We start from the raw sequence: 18654 nt of genomic DNA on the forward strand, positions 1-18654 counted from the left end.
GGGGTTAGGCTCCATTCACACGTCCACAAAATGGGTCCGCATCTGTTCCGCAATTTTGCGGAACGGGTGCGGACTTATTCATTCTCTATGGGGACGAAATGGATGCGGACAGCACAGAGTGTGCTGTCTGCATCTGCAATTGCGGAGCGCGGCCCCGATCTTCGGGTCCGCAGCTCCGCAAAAGATAGAACATGTCCTATTCTTGTCCGCAGCTGCATTTCTATAGGGGTGCCGGGCGGGTGTTGTGGACCCGCAATTTGCATAAAAAAAAAAAAAATATATATATATATATATATATATATATATGGTGAGACGGTTGCAAGTACTCTTCTGATATGATTTTATCGAGCAGTTTTGGGAAGGACGGGAGGGGGGGGGGGGGGGGGGGGGGGGAGTTTTTTTTGACACTCGCCCTGAGAGAAATTTTACCTAGAAACTGCACTGCGCCGACCAATCAATTTGGCTGCATTTGAGCACACAGTATGGTCTTTGAAAACCCCAGAATTCATCCGGCTGCTTCTGTCCTGTGACACATCATCAATAAACACTAGGGACCCAGTGCCACTGGCAGCCATGCATGCATAAGCCATCACACTGCCTCCGCCGTGTTTTAGAGATGATGTGGTATGCTTTGGATCATGAGCTGTACCATGCCTTCGCCATACTTTATTCTTTCCATCAATCTGGTAGAGATTGATCTTGGATTCATCTGTCCAAAGAATGTTCTTTCAGAACTGTGCTGTTTTTTTAAGATGTTTTTTTTTTTTTTTTTTTAGCAAAGTCCAATCTAGCCTTCTTATTCTTGAGGCTTATGAGTGGCTTGCACTGTGCAGTCAACCCTCTGTATTTATTTTTCATGCAGTCTTCTCTTTATAGTAGATTTGGATATTGATACGCCTATACCTGGAGAGTGCTGCTCACTTCGTTGGCTGTTGTGAAGGGGTTTCTCTTCACCATGGTAATTATTCTGCAATCATCCACCACTGTTGTCTTCAGTGGGCGTCCAGGTCTTTTTGCATTGTTGAGGTCACCAGTGCTTGCTTTCTTTCTCAGGATGTACCAAACTGTAGATTTTGCCACTCCTAAGGCCCCTTTCACACGGGCGAGTTTTCCGCGCGGGTGCAATGCGTGAGTTGAACGCATTGCACCCGCACTGAATCAGGACCCATTCATTTCTATGGGGCTGGAGACGATCGGGATGGGGACCTGATCTTTATTATTTTCCCTTATAACATGGTTATAAGGGAAAATAATAGCATTCTGAATACAGAATGCTAAGTAAAATAGCGCTGGAGGGGTTAAAAAAATAAAAATAAAAATTTAACTCACCTTAATCCACTTGCTCGCGCAGCCCGGCTTCTCTTCTGTGCTGTGTACAGGAAAAGGACCTGTGGTGACGTCACTCCAGTCATCACATGGTCCATCACAGGATCTTTTACCATGGTGATGGATCATGTGACGGACCATGTGATGACCGGAGTGACATCACCACAGGTCCTTTTCCTGTGCACAGAAGAGAAGCCGGGCTGCTCGAGCAAGTGGATTAAGGTGAGTTAAATTATTATTATTATTTTTTTAACCCCTCCAGCGCTATTGTACTATGCATTCTGTATTCAGAATGCTATTATTTTCCCTTATAACCATGTTATAAGGGAAAATAATACAATCTACAGAACACCGATCCCAAGCCCGAACTTCTGTGAAGAAGTTCGGGTTTGGGTACCAAACATGCTGATTTTTCTCACGCATGCAAAACGCATTACAATGTTTTGCACTCGTGCGGAAAAATCGCGCAGGTTCCCGCAACGCCCGTGTGAAAGAGGCCTAAAAGTATAGCAATTTCTCGGATGTTTTTTTTTCTGTTTTCGCAGATGAAGGATGGCTTGTTTCACCTGCATGGAGAGCTCCCTTGACAGCATGTTTACTTCTCAGCAAAATATTCAAAATGCAAGCACCACACCTCAAATCAATGCCAGGCCTTTTATGTGCTTAATTTAGAATGAAATAATGAAGGAATTGCTGACACCTGCCCATGAAACAGCCTTTGAGTCAATTATCCAATTACTTTTGGTCCCTTTAAAAATAAGGGTGCCTCATGTAAAGGAGCTGAAACTCCCAAACCCTTCATCCAATTTTAATGTGGATACCCTCAAATGAAAGCTAAAAGTCTGAAATTTATGTCCATTATATAACTATAACTTGAATATATTTTAGTAAACAGGTAATAAAAATTTGTGTCAGTGTCCGAATATATATGGACCTAAATGTATCTTTAGGTTAAATCAGGGGAAAACAAATCATGGATATCTTACCACACTGTAGGATGATGTTAATACAATTATACGTACCCTAAATGAAATTTCTAAATTCTCCCCTCCCCAGATATCCATTCCAGCATCATATGTCCCAATCTCCTGGAAATAATCTCTGTCGATTGAAAAAAGGCCCCCTGCCATTGTAGGAGTCCTGCAAAACAAAAACAATTTTTATATATATATATATATATATATATATATATATATATATATATATACAGTACAGACCAAAAGTTTGGACACACCTTCTCATTCAAAGAGTTTTCTTTATTTTCATGACTATTAAAATTGTAGATTCACACTGAAGGCATCAAAACTATGAATTAACACATGTGGAATTATATACATAACAAAAAAGTGTGAAACAACTGAAAATATGTCATATTCTAGGTTCTTCAAAGTAGCCACCTTTTGCTTTGATTACTGCTTTGCACACTCTTGGCATTCTCTTGATGAGCTTCAAGAGGTAGTCACCTGAAATGGTTTTCACTTCACAGGTGTGCCCTGTCAGGTTTAATAAGTGGGATTTCTTGCCTTATAAATGGGGTTGGGACCATCAGTTGCGTTGAGGAGAAGTCAGGTGGATACACAGCTGATAGTCCTACTGAATAGACTGTAAGGCTGGGTTCACACAGGCGTCGCGGGAAAATGTGCAGGTACGTTGCGGGAACACCCGCGATTTTTCTGCGCGAGTGCAAAACATTGTAATGCGTTTTGCACTCGCGTGAGAAAAATCGCGCATGTTTGGTACCCAAACCCGAACTTCTTCACAGAAGTTCGGGCTTGGGATCGGTGTTCTGTAGATTGTATTATTTTCCCTTATAACATGGTTATAAGGGAAAATAATAACATTCTGAATACAGAATGCTTAGTAAAACAGCGCTGGAGGGGTTAAAAAAATAAAAAATTTAAACTCACCTTAGTCCACTTGATCGCGATGCCGGCATCTCCTTCTGTCTCCTTTGCTGAACAGGACCTGTAGTGAGCGTCCATTACAGGTCAAGGACCTTTGATGACGTCACTCCGGTCATCACATGATCCATCACCATGGTAAAAGATCATGTGATGGATCATGTGATGACCGGAGTGACGTCATCAAAGGTCCTGTTCCTGTATTTAATGCTCCCCACAGGTCCTATTCAACAAAGGAGACAGAAGGAGATGCCGGGCTACGCGATCAAGTGGACTAAGGTGAGTTAAATTATTTTTTCTTTTTTTTTAACCCCCTCCAGAGCGGTTTTACTATGCATTCTGTATTCAGAATGCTATTATTTTCCCTTATAACCATGTTATAAGGGAAAATAATAAAGATCGGGTCTCCATCCCGATCTTCTACTAGCAACCGTGCGTGAAAATCGAACCGCATCCGCACTTGCTTGCGGATGCTTGCGATTTTCATGCAACCCCATTTACTTCTATGGGGCCTGCGTTGCGTGAAAAACGCAGAATATAGAGCATGCTGCGATTTTCACGCAACGCATAAGTGATGCGTGAAAATCACCGCTCATGTGAACAGCCCCATAGAAATGAATGGGTCGGTATTCAGTGCGGGTGCAATGCGTTCACCTCATGCATCGCATCCGCGCGGAATACTCACCCGTGTGAAAGGGGCCTTAGAATTTGTATTATGGCAAGAAAAAAGCAGCTAAGTAAAGAAAAACGAGTGGCCATCATTACTTTAACCGCCTCACGTCCGCCCATAGGATATAAACGTCCTATGGGTGGACGTCTATTTCTGACAGCACGTTTTAAAACGTCCTGTCAGAAATAGCAGCTGCACGCTAATCGTGCAGCTGCTGATCGGGTTGCCCGCTGTCAGTGACAGCAGGGCAACCCAGAGATAAGGCAGGGACAGTGCCCAGGTGTCCCTGCCTTCACGATCGCTGCAGACACAGCGCTCGCCGAGCGCTGTGTCTGCAGAGCAGGAAGCGCTGTGCGCTTCCTGTTCCGGCCCGGCGGTCATGTGACCGCCGGGACCGGAGAGTGCAGGGGCTGTGTGAGGTCTCTCAGAGACCTCGATCAGCCCTGCTGTGAGGCTGTACAGCGCAGGATTGCTGCTGTATAGCCTCTATAGGGGTGCATTTCCACTGTAACTGGGGCTACTATGTCAGCCCCAGTTACAGAAGAAATCAACAGTGAAAAAAAAAAAAAAAAAGTGAAGTAAATGTCCCCCAGAGGTCTTGTATGACCTTATGGGGGACGAAAAGTGTAAAATAAAATAAAAATAAAATAAAGTGTTGAAAAAATAAAATAAAAAAAAGGTTCACATGTAAAAAAAAAAAAAATCCCAAGTAAGGAATAAAAAAAAAAAAAAAAAAAATAGAAAAAATAAAATAGACATATTTAGTATTGCCGCGTCCGTAAAAACCAGCTCTATAAAAATATCACATGACCTAACCCCTCGGGTGAACACCGTAAAAAATAAATAAAAAAAACTGTGTCAAAACAAGCAATTTTTGTCACCTTGCATCACAAAAGGTGCAACACCAAGTGATCAAAAACGCGTATGTCCCACAAAATGGTACCAATAAAACCGTCACCTCATCCCGCAAAAAATGAGCCCCTACATAAGAAAATCTCTCAAAAAATAAAAAAACTATAGCTCTTAGAACATGGAGACACTAAAACATCATTTTTTTGGTTTCAAAAATGCTATTATTGTGTTAAAGTGAAACAAATAAAAAAAAGTATACATATTAGGTATTGCCGCGTCCGTAAAAACCAGCTCTATAAAAATATCCCATGACCTAACCCCTCGGGTGAACACCGTAAAAAATAAATAAAAAAAACTGTGTCAAAACAAGCAATTTTTGTCACCTTGCATCACAAAAGGTGCAACACCAAGTGATCAAAAACGCGTATGTCCCACAAAACAGTACCAATAAAACCGTCACCTCATCCCGCAAAAAATGAGCCCCTACATAAGAAAATCTCTCAAAAAATAAAAAAACTATAGCTCTCAGAACATGGACACATTAAAACATAATTTTTTGGTTTCAAAAATGCTATTATTGTGTAAAACTTTAATAAATGAGAAAAAGTATACATATTAGGTATCGCCACGTCCGTAACAATCTGCTCTATAAAAATGTCACTTGACTGAACCCCTCAGGTGAACGCTGTAAAAATAAATAAATAGAAACTGTGCTAAAAGAACCAATTTTTTGGTCACCTTGCCCAATAAAGTGTTATAATGAATGATCAAAAAATCATATGTACCCAAAAATAGTACTAATAAAACTGGCACCTTATCCCCTAGTTTCCAAAATGGGGTCACTTCTTGGGAGTTTCTACTGTAAGGGTGCATCAGGGGGCTTCAAATGGGACATGGCATCTAAAAACCATGTGGAGTTCCTTTCCTTCTGCGCCCTGCCGTGTGCCCATACAGCAGTTTACGACCACATGTGGGGTGTTTCTGTAAACCGCAGAATCTGGGTAATAAATATTGAGTTTTGTTTGGCTGTTAACCATCGATGTGTTAAAGAAAAAAATTGATTAAAATGGAAAATCTGCCAAAAAAGTGAAATTTAAAAATTTGATCTCCATTTTCCTTTAATTCTTGTGGAACGCCTAAAGGGTTAACAAAGTTTGTAAAATCGGTTTTGAATACCTTGAGGGGTGTAGTTTCTACAATGGGGTCATTTATGGGGGTATCCACTATGTAGGCCCCACAAAGTGACTTCAGACCTGAACTGGTCCTTATAAAGTGGGTTTTGGCAATTTTCTTACAAATTTGAAGAATTGCTTCTAAACTTCTAAGCCTTCTAACGTCCTAAAAAAATAAAATGACATTTCCAAAATGATGCCAACATAAAGTAGACATATGGGAAATGTTAAATAATAACTATTTTATGAGGTATCACTTACTGTTTTGAAAGCAGAGAAATTGAAATTTAGAAAATTGCGAATTTTTCAAATTTTTGGGTAAATTTGGGATTTTTTCATAAATAAAGGTGAAATATTTTGACTCAAATTTATGACTATCATGAAGTACAATGTGTCACGAGAAAACAATCTCTGAATGACTTGGATAAATAAAGGTGTTCCAAAGTTATTACCACATAAAGTGAGATATGTCAGTTTTGCAAAATTTGGCCTGGTCAGGAAGGGGGCAAAGGGCCCAGATGGGAAGTGGTTAAGAAATGAAGGTCAGTCAGTCAGCCGAAAAATTGGGAAAACTTTGAAAGTAAGGGCTATTTGACCATGAAGGAGAGTGATGGGGGTGCTGCGCCAGATGACCTGGCCTCCACAGTCACCGGACCTGAACCCAATCGAGATGGTTTGGGGTGAGCTGGACCGCAGAGTGAGGGCAAAAGGGCCAACAAGTGCTAAGCATCTCTGGGAACTCCTTCAAGACTGTTGGAAGACCATTTCAGGTGACTACCTCTTGAAGCTCATCAAGAGAATGCCAAGAGTGTGCAAAGCAGTATTCAAAGCAAAAGGTGTCTACTTTGAAGAACCTAGAATATGACATATTTTCAGTTGTTTCACACTTGTTTATGTATATAATTCCACATGTGTTAATTCATAGTTTTGATGCCTTCATAGTCATGAAAATAAAGAAAACTCTTTCAAAGAGAAGGTGTGTCCAAACTTTTGGTCTGTACTGTATATATATATATATATATATATATATATATATATATATATATATATATATATATATATCTCTGACTGAATTTATAGACCATGTACATTTAGAAGTACCTAAGGCTAAGCTCACATTACCATTTAAATTTGGGTATCCTGTTCCGGCATAGGACCTGAATACCAAAATTGCTGCATCTATCATATTCCTGACAGAATTTGCTTAAGATCATCTGCCGAAAACAGTTTAGCAGTAAAAATACTTAGAAACACTATACTCCGCTACCGTGGTACTTCCAAGGCTCCCCTGCCTGGTCCCATGTCAATTTCTGTACAACTGGCCTCTCGCAACGATATCCACATGTGGTAGTCCACAGGAATATTTGCAATAATTGGGGTTTGCTGCAAATTTTAACTTCCCTGTTGAAGTCAATAGGAAAAAGGACCAACAATCCAGTGACAATTGCTAGTCAAAAATGGACATCTGTGGAATAAAAAAAAACTGCACAACAGATAATTTTTCCCTACAGAACATATGCAGCACATGGAAGCAATTAGCAAAAATCTAATTAATTTTACAGGTACTTTAATGCATATCTGGACAGCAAATATGCAGAAATTGCGTTGTGTGTGGACAGGCACCTACAAAGGTGGTATTGCAAGTAGAAGTCACATGACTGGAAGTTAATGGAAAAAAAAAAATCTCTTTTCAGAACCAGAATAAAATATTTATATTACTGTGGGTTTTCAATCCGGGAAAAAAAAACTAAGCAAACGTCGTTATTTTCGAATCGCAATTTAGTGCGCCACATTTTCCCAAGACATCGAATCTCTTTATACTTGTGTGCTGCTACTAATTTGTGCTCACACATCTACAGCATCCAAGAAACAATGCATGCACTGTCCTTACAATAAGCAGACATGAAACCCTCCTCTCTTGCAGCAGTGATTATTACCGTATTTTCCGCCCTATAAGACGCACCGGCCCATAGAACGCACCTAGGTTTTTGAGGAGGAAAATAAGAAAAAAAATATTTTTAACCAAAAGGTGTGCTTTTGGTGAGTTTTGAATTAATGGTGGTCTGTGTGTGACACTACTATGGGGGATCTGTGGATGGCACTGTTATGGGGGGGATCTGTGGGTGGATTGTTGGGGGGGGGGAATCTGTGGGTGGCATTGTTATGGGGGATCTGTGGGTGGCACTGCTACGAGGGGGATCTGTGGATGACACTGTTATGGGGGGGGTGATCTGTGGATGACACTGTTATGGGGGGGTGATCTGTGGATGGCACTGTTATGGGGGGTGATCTGTGGATGGCACTGTTATGGGGGGGTGATCTGTGGAAGGCACTGTTATGGGGGGGTGATCTGTGGATGGCACTGTTATGGGGGGGTGATCTATGGATGGCACTGTTATGGGGGGGTGATCTGTGGATGGCACGGTTATGGAGGGGGGATCTGTGGATGGCACTGCTACTGTATATATGTGTCACCCACAGACCCCCCACCCCATAACAGTGCCATCCACATATCCCCCACCCCATAATAGTGGCATCCACAGATGCCCTAATATGCCAGAGCTAAACCTGTGTGAGGGACCAGTGGCATGCAAATGTGGCGGGGCCGGTGCGGTCACTGTACTCCGGCCCCACCGCTCACTCACTGCTTTATTGCCTAAACCTTTTATAATAATAACTTTGATTGAAGTTCCAATCCCCAGCCCCATCTGTACTACTTACTAAATGTCCTGTAGCAGGCAGAGCAGGGCGGGCGGCCGGCAGTAACTCACTGATGTCACGTGCCTGCACCGCCTACTTTATGAATGAAGTAGGCGGCGCAAGCACGTGACATCAGTGAGTTACGGCCGGCCGCCCCCCTGCTCTGCCTGCTACTGGACATTTAGTAAGTAGTACAGATGGGGATCAGAACTTCATTTAAAGTTATTATTATAAAAGGTTTAGGCAATAAAGCAGTGAGTGAGCGGCGGGGGCGGAGTACAGTGACCGCACCAGCCCCGCCGCATTTGCATGACACCGGCCCCTCCTCCCTCCCCCTGATACTTTTGCAGTCTGTGATGCTGCAGCATCGCAGACTGTGATGTAAAATGGCAGCATTCGCCCCATAAGACGCAGGGGCATTTTCCCCCCACTTTTGGGGGGAAGGGGGGGAGTGCGTCTTATGGGGCGAAAAATACAGTATGTAAGCTTTGGCCTGCAGCCACTAGTCTACAGCATTTGACACATTTTATATACAGACTTCTTGGTCTGTGTGTCTTGGGGGGTCTATGACATGGTATATATCACATCATCAATCTCTACACACTGGAAGAGAATTACACTTCTAGCTTAAAAGGTAAAAGGGGCGTTCCGAGACTTAGATATTGAAGACCTATCTAAAGGATAGGTCATCAATATCAAATAGATGGGTGTCCAACATTTGGGAGCAGCCAGAAACTACATAGAGGACAGATACAGAAGCAGAAGGCTCTTTCCACTGTGTAGTGGCCGTGATGGTGTACTGCACCCAGCTCCTCTCCAAGTGAATGGGAGCCAAGCTGCAGTATGCAGGCACTGGAAACTACAAAAATTAATCAGCCAGATTCAATACAATGCTGACTCTGGGCATTCTGGACCATGCCTGAAACGCAAAAAAAAAAACCCACCTAAGCATAGGCATTTTTGGCCAAACAGTATGTCTGAGCACAGTTTTTTTTTTCTTATGGCTTTCTGCACATTGTGCATTTACTGTATATAGGAAATTATGCACCCCCTGTGATGTCATTTCCTCTCAGAGCAGTATGGTAAATTTACATTTGTACAAATAGGAGAAAAAAAGGAGAAAAAAACACCTGTGACACCAACATGAAAATGCTGAGAAAAGTATTGTCTTCTAATTTTGCATATGTGTTAAAGTTATTTCATATGTGCATAAAATGTTACTGCATGATGGAGCATATTTGGTATAATTTAAATTATACTCCATATAATTTAAGCCACTATTCCCATTTCAATAACTGTCAATATACTGTACAAAGCACATCTGAATTCATTGAATGCAAAGTAGGGTTGTCAAAATACCAAAATTTTGATTCTATTTCGCTACCATAAAAAAGTATTGCGATACTCAATACCATGCAGAAAAATCCAGCTCATAATCAAACAGTCCTATCCTATTTTTTGGGGGACAAGGTGATAAAAAAAATTGTGAATCGCGCAGTTTTTATAAAAAAAAAATTCTATTATGGCGTTCACTGCATTGGAGATATATTTTTATATTTTAATAGTTTGGACTTGGGATATTTGGACATGGCAATATGTAATATGTTTATTTATTGTTTATATATTTTATATGTAAAATTGGGAAAGGGGGTGATTTATACTTAATATTATTATTTTTTTATTTAATAACTATTTCCTCCCTTAAGGGGTTAGAATTGGGGATCTTTTAATCCCTTGTCCTATTCACCATAATAGAGCTCTATTAGGGTGAATAGGAGATTACACTGTCCCTGCTGCCCTGTGCTTTGTGCACACAGCAGCAGGGAGCTTACCATGGCAGCCAGGGCTTCAGTAGCGTCCTGGCTGCCATGGGTACCGATCGGAGGCCCGCAATTACACTGCTGCTGCACCACCAATGAAGGTGGGGGGATCCTGTGGCCACTGCGCCACCAATGTTTTTAATACTGGGGTTGGGGGCACTGCGCCACCAACTAAGATAAGTAAACCATTAATACAAACACAGGGGGGCGGATGCCAGCGGCAGAATTACATAGCCGGCACCCAACCTCTATGACAGGGATCTGTGATCAGCGGCAGTTAACCTCTCAGGTGCCGCGGATTGCAGCGCCTTGTTATAGAGCTATGTGATTCTGCCGCCAGCACCCGCCCCCTGTATTTGTATTAATGTTTAGTTATCTTTATTGGTGGCACAGTGGACACAACCCATCCCCTCTCTCCTGCCATTGGTGGCAGCGACAGCAGCACAGTGGGGAGGGAGAGAGACACTCCTTCTCCACTGTGCTGCTGAGGGAACATGGCGTGCACTGAGAGCAGCGCACACCATGTTCTCAGATACTAGGCTGCGCAGCAGCGCAGCCTAGTATCGGTAAAAGGCAAATCCTGGTATCGAATTGATACCGATGCAAAATGTATTGGGTATTGATAATTCGGTACCCAGTGCAACTCTAATGCAAAGCAAAACCAAATCAACTAAATCAATCCACCACCTCACCTAACAGGGAGAGTTCGATCTCCTCTCCTCCGATCCATTTCTCGTTGGGGAACAGGGTACCATCTGAAATTCAATTTCCAGTTGAAACCACCATAGGTCATGTCCGAACCTGCCATGTACTCAAATGTATCATCACTAATGACATCAATGATGGGACAAACCACAGTACTCCTGTGTAAACAGAAAAACATTAGAAATTTTAGAGACATAGTGGATAAATAAATCAAACAAAGAAATACCCCTCTGCTTGCATGACAAGCCACAATGCACCAGATAGCAAATAGACCACCAAAAACTGAAGAGGTTCTAGACTTAAGTCAAAATTTTATGAAATTACATTATAAACAAATGACCAGGGGCACACTGGGAACTTAAAGTGGCCCTGGAAAAAACACTAAAAGTTGCCCTATGTTGTAGGAGGGTCACAATTTATAGAAGGTGGGACAGGGTGGTGAGGCCATCAGTACCGTAGTGCAGGACGAAATACCACCCCAGCAGAACCAAATACCAAAGTCCAGCACAATATACATACTTCCGCCCCACTGGTGGATCCAGGTCAGAATATAGTGAGAGTGGGCGCCGCTCCATTCGCCCGCTGTGGCCCCATTACTTTCCCCTGCGCTGTATGGTAAATGCTACTATCTGAACACCAGGGAGGAGTCTGCCCTGTTTCTCCCTGGGAGAAGCGCTGTCCAATCGTAGCGCAGAGCTCACAGCCAGGGAGAAAAAAACCTCCCAGGCTGTGAGCTCTGCGCTGCGATTGAACAGCGCTACAGCAAGGGAGAAGGAACGCCCAGAGAGAAACAGGGCAGACTCCTCCCTGGTGTTCCGATAGTAGCAATTACCATACAGCTGATAGAGAAGGTAACGGGGCCACATCAGACGAACGGAGCAGCGCCCAGGGATAATACTAAGTGCAGTGAGATCCCTGGGCAACGCGCTACATAAACATATCGTTATCTTACAATGTTTGCACCCATGAAAGATCCTCTTTAATAAGTTTTTTAGGGCCCCTTCACATAGACTGGCGCTGCGGCGACATTGGTGGCCCGTCCTGTCCCTTACACTCCCCCCAAAGCACCTTACTGTCAGCCAACCAGAATCAAGCCGGTACAACCCGGCGCCGTTCTAATTAGGCCCGCCCACCAAGTTCAGGGCCCAGGAACTAGAAGTCTGGAACAGCGGAGCGCCGCGCGGGAGTCAGTACAGGGATGGGACCACACCACAACTGCGGTGGTGCCAATGACAGTCTGACAGACTGTGCCCCTCCCGAGACCAGGCTCTGGATCCGCCACTGTTCCGCCCACTCCACAGTATGAAGCTGTGCCCGATGCTCCTACATTAATTAATGCTGAGAGCATCAGATCTTTATGTACCTTGCTGACGGCTAAGAGGAGGGATTAAGTGGCCCCTGGGCATCAGCCCACTGGGTTATTTCTCTGTAGAGTCTAAGGCCAATCCACCCTCACTCTATTCTGTGATTTTTCAATCCACCCATGCACATGACTCGCACAAAAGAGGCAATACATGATAAAAATCCACAGCGGGTGAACCCACAAACGTCATACACATACACAACCTGTGTAAATCCAATTAGTACATGGATCACAATAGCAAGCGCTATTATAATTTGCAAGAAGCACAAAGTGTACAGGTACATCATGTACTCAAAGGCAGAGCTCACTCACCAAACTTGAATCACTTTTCGCCAACTGCTTTGTCTGAAGGTCTTCCAAGTTTAATTAATTGCTGGCTACATGTGGTATATGTAGTAAATCATCTGAACAATGTCATTGGCTTTTGGTCATTTAAATATCTGCAGTTCTGACCACCAAGATCTGCCTTTGAGTATAATACGTACCTGTACATATTGTGCTTCTTACACATTGTTATTGGTGTTGCCTTGTGATCTATGTACTAACTGGCTTTGCACAGGTTGTGTATGTATGGTTGTTGCTGGCCCACCCCTCGTGAATTTTTATCATGTATTGGCTCTTTTGAGTGATTCATGTGTTTTTGACATAATTTCATAATAAAGATGGTACAGTCCTGATCAAAAGTTGAAGACCATGGCAAAAAATCATATTTTACATTGTCGGATCTTAACAAGGTTTAACATGCAACAAGAAGAAATGAGAGCGAGACAAAACATTTTTTGAGCATTTAATTAATTGAAAATAACGATTAAACTGAAACAGGCAGTTTTTCAGCTGATCCAAATTTTAGGACCACATGCCTTTAACCACTACAGGACCGCCGTATGCAGGATTGCGTCTTTGCGGCGGCCCTGTTATTCCTCCTGGACGCGCAGGCGCGTCCTCTCGCGAGACGCGAGATTTCGGTCAGAGCCGGCCCGCGCATGCGCATTGCGGGCCGGCAAAAGTTAAAGGAGCGTTTAGTCACCAGCCTGCCAGCCAATGATCATCGCTGGCAGGCTGGCGATTTTCAAAAAATCTAATCAGAAGCCATCTGACACCTTATACAGTGGGGGAAATAATTATTTGACCCCTCACTGATTTTGTAAGTTTGTCCAATGACAAAGAAATGAAAAGTCTCAGAACAGTATCATTTCAATGGTAGGTTTATTGTAACAGTGGCAGATAGCACATCAAAAGGAAAATCGAAAAAAAAACTTTAAATAAAAGATAGCAACTGATTTGCATTTCATTGAGTGAAATAAGTATTTGAACCCCTACCAACCATTAAGAGTTCTGGCTCCCACAGAGTGGTTAGACACTTCTACTCAATTAGTCACCCTCATTAAGGACACCTGTCTTAACTAGTCACCTGTATAAAAGACACCTGTCCACAGAATCAATCAATCAAGCAGACTCCAAACTCTCCAACATGGGAAAGACCAAAGAGCTGTCCAAGGATGTCAGAGACAAAATTGTAGACCTGCACAAGGCTGGAATGGGCTACAAAACCATTAGCAAGAAGCTGGGAGAGAAGGTGACAACTGTTGGTGCGATTGTTCGAAAATGGAAGGAGCACAAAATGAACATCAATCGACCTCGCTCTGGGGCTCCACGCAAGATCTCACCTCGTGGGGTGTCAATGGTTCTGAGAAAGGTGAAAAAGCATCCTAGAACTACACGGGAGGAGTTAGTTAATGACCTCAAATTAGCAGGGACCACAGTCACCAAGAAAACCATTGGAAACACATTACACCGCAATGGATTAAAATCCTGCAGGGCTCGCAAGGTCCCCCTGCTCAGGAAGGCACATGTGCAGGCCCGTCTGAAGTTTGCCAATGAACACCTGAATGATTCAGAGAGTGACTGGGAGAAGGTGCTGTGGTCTGATGAGACCAAAATAGAGCTCTTTGGCATTAACTCAACTCGCTGTGTTTGGAGGAAGAAAAATGCTGCCTATGACCCCCAAAACACCGTCCCCACCGTCAAGCATGGGGGTGGAAACATTTTGCTTTGGGGGTGTTTTTCTGCTAAGGGCACAGGACAACTTATTCGCATAAACGGGAAAAAGGACGGAGCCATGTATCGTGAAATCCTGAGCGACAACCTCCTTCCCTCTGCCAGGAAACTGAAAATGGGTCGTGGATGGGTGTTCCAGCACGACAATGACCCAAAACATACAGCAAAGGCAACAAAGGAGTGGCTCAAGAAGAAGCACATTAAGGTCATGGAGTGGCCTAGTCAGTCTCCGGACCTTAATCCAATCGAAAACCTATGGAGGGAGCTCAAGCTCAGAGTTGCACAGAGACAGCCTCGAAACCTTAGGGATTTAGAGATGATCTGCAAAGAGGAGTGGACCAACATTCCTCCTAAAATGTGCGCAAACTTGGTCATCAATTACAAGAAACGTTTGACCTCTGTGCTTGCAAACAAGGGTTTTTCCACCAAGTATTAAGTCTTTTTTTGTTAGAGGGTTCAAATACTTATTTCACTCAATGAAATGCAAATCAGTTGCTATCTTTTATTTAAAGTTATTTTTTCGATTTTCCTTTTGATGTGCTATCTGCCACTGTTACAATAAACCTACCATTGAAATGATACTGTTCTGAGACTTTTCATTTCTTTGTCATTGGACAAACTTACAAAATCAGTGAGGGGTCAAATAATTATTTCCCCCACTGTATTTATAAATATAAGGTGTTAAATGACTTCTGTGCTCCTCTGCTGGTCCTTTTCGTCGGTTCGTCCCAGCAGAGGAGCACACATCACAGTGAGTACACCAAACAGTACACTTAGCCCCCAGATCACCCCCCATCACCCCAATTAACCCCTTGATCACCCCTGTCAATCACCTAGTGAAAGGGAAAAAAGTTTTTTTTCCCACTAGTATTGACAGTTAGGTTTTAGGATAGTTTAGGCCCCTTTGTTAGGTAGTTAGCGTCGGTTAGCGCCAAGCCCACCGCAGTCGCTGATTAGCGTATCGCTAATCAGCATTGGTACTTTTATAGTATCTGTAAGTGATCAGAACTGATCACAGTCAGATCTATAATAGTATTAGTGTCACCTTAGTTCGCCCTCCACCCAAAACGCAGTGTTTGCCCGATCAGGCCTGACCGGTCGCCCACACGTGCGTTCACCCACGCCGCCCAGCCGCAGTGACAAAAAATATATATTTTTTTGATCACTGCACAATCACTTCACTTCGCTAGCCTCCCATTTGTAAGACAGGTTTGCTTTTTTTCTTGGGTAGTCTCAGGGAATACCCCCTAAATTTAGTTGACCAAATGGCAAATAAGGGGTATTCTTCTGAAGAGGCCTACAGGATTCTGACCAAGTCGGATGAGGAATGGGAACCCTCATCTGACGAATCCAGCGGGTCAGAATATGAACTTGTAAAAAGCAGTGGCAGTCTGACCCAAAGTTCGGACGAGGAGGTTGAGGTCCCTGATAGCACCAGGCGTACCCGGCCCCGAGTTGCTAGACCACAGGTTGCGCAGGATCCGCTTCAAGGGCAGCAGAGTGGGGCTGGCGCTGTCGGATTACGTGGTGAGGCATACACCAGCAGCGCAGCCCATCCTGGACCTAGTACCAGCACTGCCGTACAACATGGTGAAGTATCGAGCACCAGAAGGGCAGTTGAAGCTGGTACGGTGGCACGTGCATTAGTTCCCCCGTCGCAGCCACCGCACAAACAGGCCCGTAGAGCCCCTAGAGTCCCTGAGGTGCTGGCAAACCCTGATTGGCAGCCCCCAACTTCAGCCGCACCTGTAGTTCCCCCTTTCACCGCCCAGTCTGGAGTTCGGGTTGAGACAGCTCAGATCGGTTCGGCAATGGGGTTTTTTGAGCTGTTCTTGACTGCGGAGCTCTTGGACTTAGTCGTGGCAGAAACAAATCGGTATGCCACTGAATTTATAGCCGCCAACCCGGGAAGCTTTTATGCCCAGTCTTTCCGGTGGAAACCCGTCCAAGTTTCCGAATTAAAAAAATTTCTGGGCCTTCTCGTCAACATGGGCCTAACAAAAAAACATGAATTGCGGTCATATTGGTCCACGAACCCAATTCATCACATGCCCATGTTCTCTGCTGCCATGTCCAGGACACGATTTGAGACCATCCTGCGTTTCCTGCACTTTAGCGACAACAGCACCTCTCGTCCCAGAGGCCACCCAGCTTTTGACCGGCTCCACAAAATTCAGCCCCTCATAGACCACTTTAACACCAAATTTGCAGATTTGTATACCCCTGAGCAAAACATCTGCGTAGACGAGTCCCTTATACATTTTACCGGGCGCCTTGGCTTCAAACAATACATCCCAAGCAAGCGTGCCCGGTATGGGGTCAAATTGTAAAAGCTCTGTGAAAGGGCCACAGGCTATACGCACAAATTTTGTGTCTATGAGGGTAAAGATCAGACCCTGGAGCCGGTCGGTTGCCCTGACTACCTGGGGAGCAGTGGGAAGACAGTCTGGAACTTGGTGTCACCCTTAGTTGGCAAGGGGTACCATCTTTATGTGGACAATTTTTACACAAGTGTGCCCCTCTTCAGGCATTTGTTCCTAGAACAGATTGGCTGCTGTGGTACCGCGCAACCTAGTCGCCGGGGCTTCCCCCAACGGCTCGTTACCACCCGTCTTGCAAGGGGGGAGAGGGCTGCCTTGTGTAACCAAGAATTGCTCGCGGTGAAATGGAGAGACAAGCGTGACGTTTACATGCTCTCCTCCATTCACGCAGACACGACAATCGAAATTGAACGAGCAACCAGTGTCATTGAAAAGCCCCTCTGTGTCCACGACTATAATTCGCTCATGGGAGGGGTGGACTTCAATGACCAGATGTTGGCTCCTTATTTACTTTCCCGATGCACCAGACGCTGGTATAAGAAGGTGTCTGTATATTTGATTCAATTGACTATATACAATAGTTTTGTTCTCTACAGTAAGGCTGGGAGAACATGATCCTTCCTCAAATTTCAGGAAGAGATCATCGAGAACCTCCTGGTTCCGTGGCCCCATCCACCAGTGTAGTGAGCCGTCTACACGAGCGATATTTCCCCAGTGTCGTTGCTGGTACCTCAAACCGACCGCCACCCCGAAAATAATGTTGTGTCTGTAGCAGGAGTGGAATAAGGCGTGACACCCGCTATTTCTGTCCTGACTGCCCTGACCTATGCTTAGGGGAGTGTTTCCGGAAGTACCACACACAGGTACACTTAGCATAGGGATTGCGTTTCACAGGACAAGCACACAGGGCTTTTAGGGCCCTTTCACTCACAGCTGCTGCAAACCTCTCCTTTCACCTGGGACAAAGTGCATAATGTACTTCGCCACATCTCTGGGCGATTTGCGCTTTGCACATTGTCCCATGGGGAAGGAGAGGTTTGTCCTATAAAGGTAAAAAAAAAAAAAAAAAATCACGGTAAGCAAAAAAGTTAATGTTCTGTTCAAATGTTATATAAACTTAATGTTAATAAATTTACTGCTTTGCGGCCTGTTTTTTTTTTTACCTTCTAGGTGGACCAACCGATGAACGAACTGCAGCACTGATGTGCATTCTGACAGAAGCATTGCGCTGCTGTCAGATTACACAAAAGTCGGTGTATGCGGCGCTGCAAGGCGAGATTTCTCCTCTGCAGTAAAAAAGATACGCTTGCCGAGGCATATGAGCTGAGGGGCGGTGTTCATATGCTTTGGCAAACACTTTGTACATAAAAAAAATAAAAATAAAAATCCCGGCAATGATTTATTCAACCACATCGATTGATGTGAATGGAGAAATCGGGTTTGCCAGGGCATACGAGCTGAGTGGGTTTGGATGTTGGGCGGAGCTCCTATGTCCTGGCAGACGCCTTTCCCCTCCTTTTTTTGGCAGAGATTTTTTCATCCACATTGATCGATGCGAATGAAAAAATCTGTGCGGTTCATTTTTTCTTTCAGCCATGAGGCTGAATGGAAAAAGAAAATCTCATTACCCGTATGCTCAATATAAGGAGAATAGCAGAAACTCCTAATGCTGGCCATACATGTAATGATTGTGGAGACCCTCAAATGCCAGGGCAGTACAAACACCCCACAAATGACCCCATTTTGGAAAGAATACACCCCAAGGT

At 43.9% G+C, this 18654-nt stretch overlaps 1 protein-coding gene across 1 annotated transcript in view; it reads right to left on the reverse strand.

The window, feature by feature from the left end:
* GALNT1 (polypeptide N-acetylgalactosaminyltransferase 1) overlaps nt 1-18654 on the reverse strand; it is a 616072-nt gene that overhangs the window by 134021 nt on the left and 463397 nt on the right. Inside the window, exons 6-7 of the mRNA XM_040431282.1 lie at nt 11134-11304; nt 2349-2466 (exon numbers count right to left, since the gene is read on the reverse strand). Of these exons, the coding sequence (XP_040287216.1) occupies nt 2349-2466; nt 11134-11304 (289 nt within the window). The remainder of the gene's footprint in view (nt 1-2348; nt 2467-11133; nt 11305-18654) is intronic.

Source organism: Bufo bufo, chromosome 5, assembly GCF_905171765.1.
Source record: "Bufo bufo chromosome 5, aBufBuf1.1, whole genome shotgun sequence".
Taxonomy (NCBI): domain Eukaryota; kingdom Metazoa; phylum Chordata; class Amphibia; order Anura; family Bufonidae; genus Bufo; species Bufo bufo.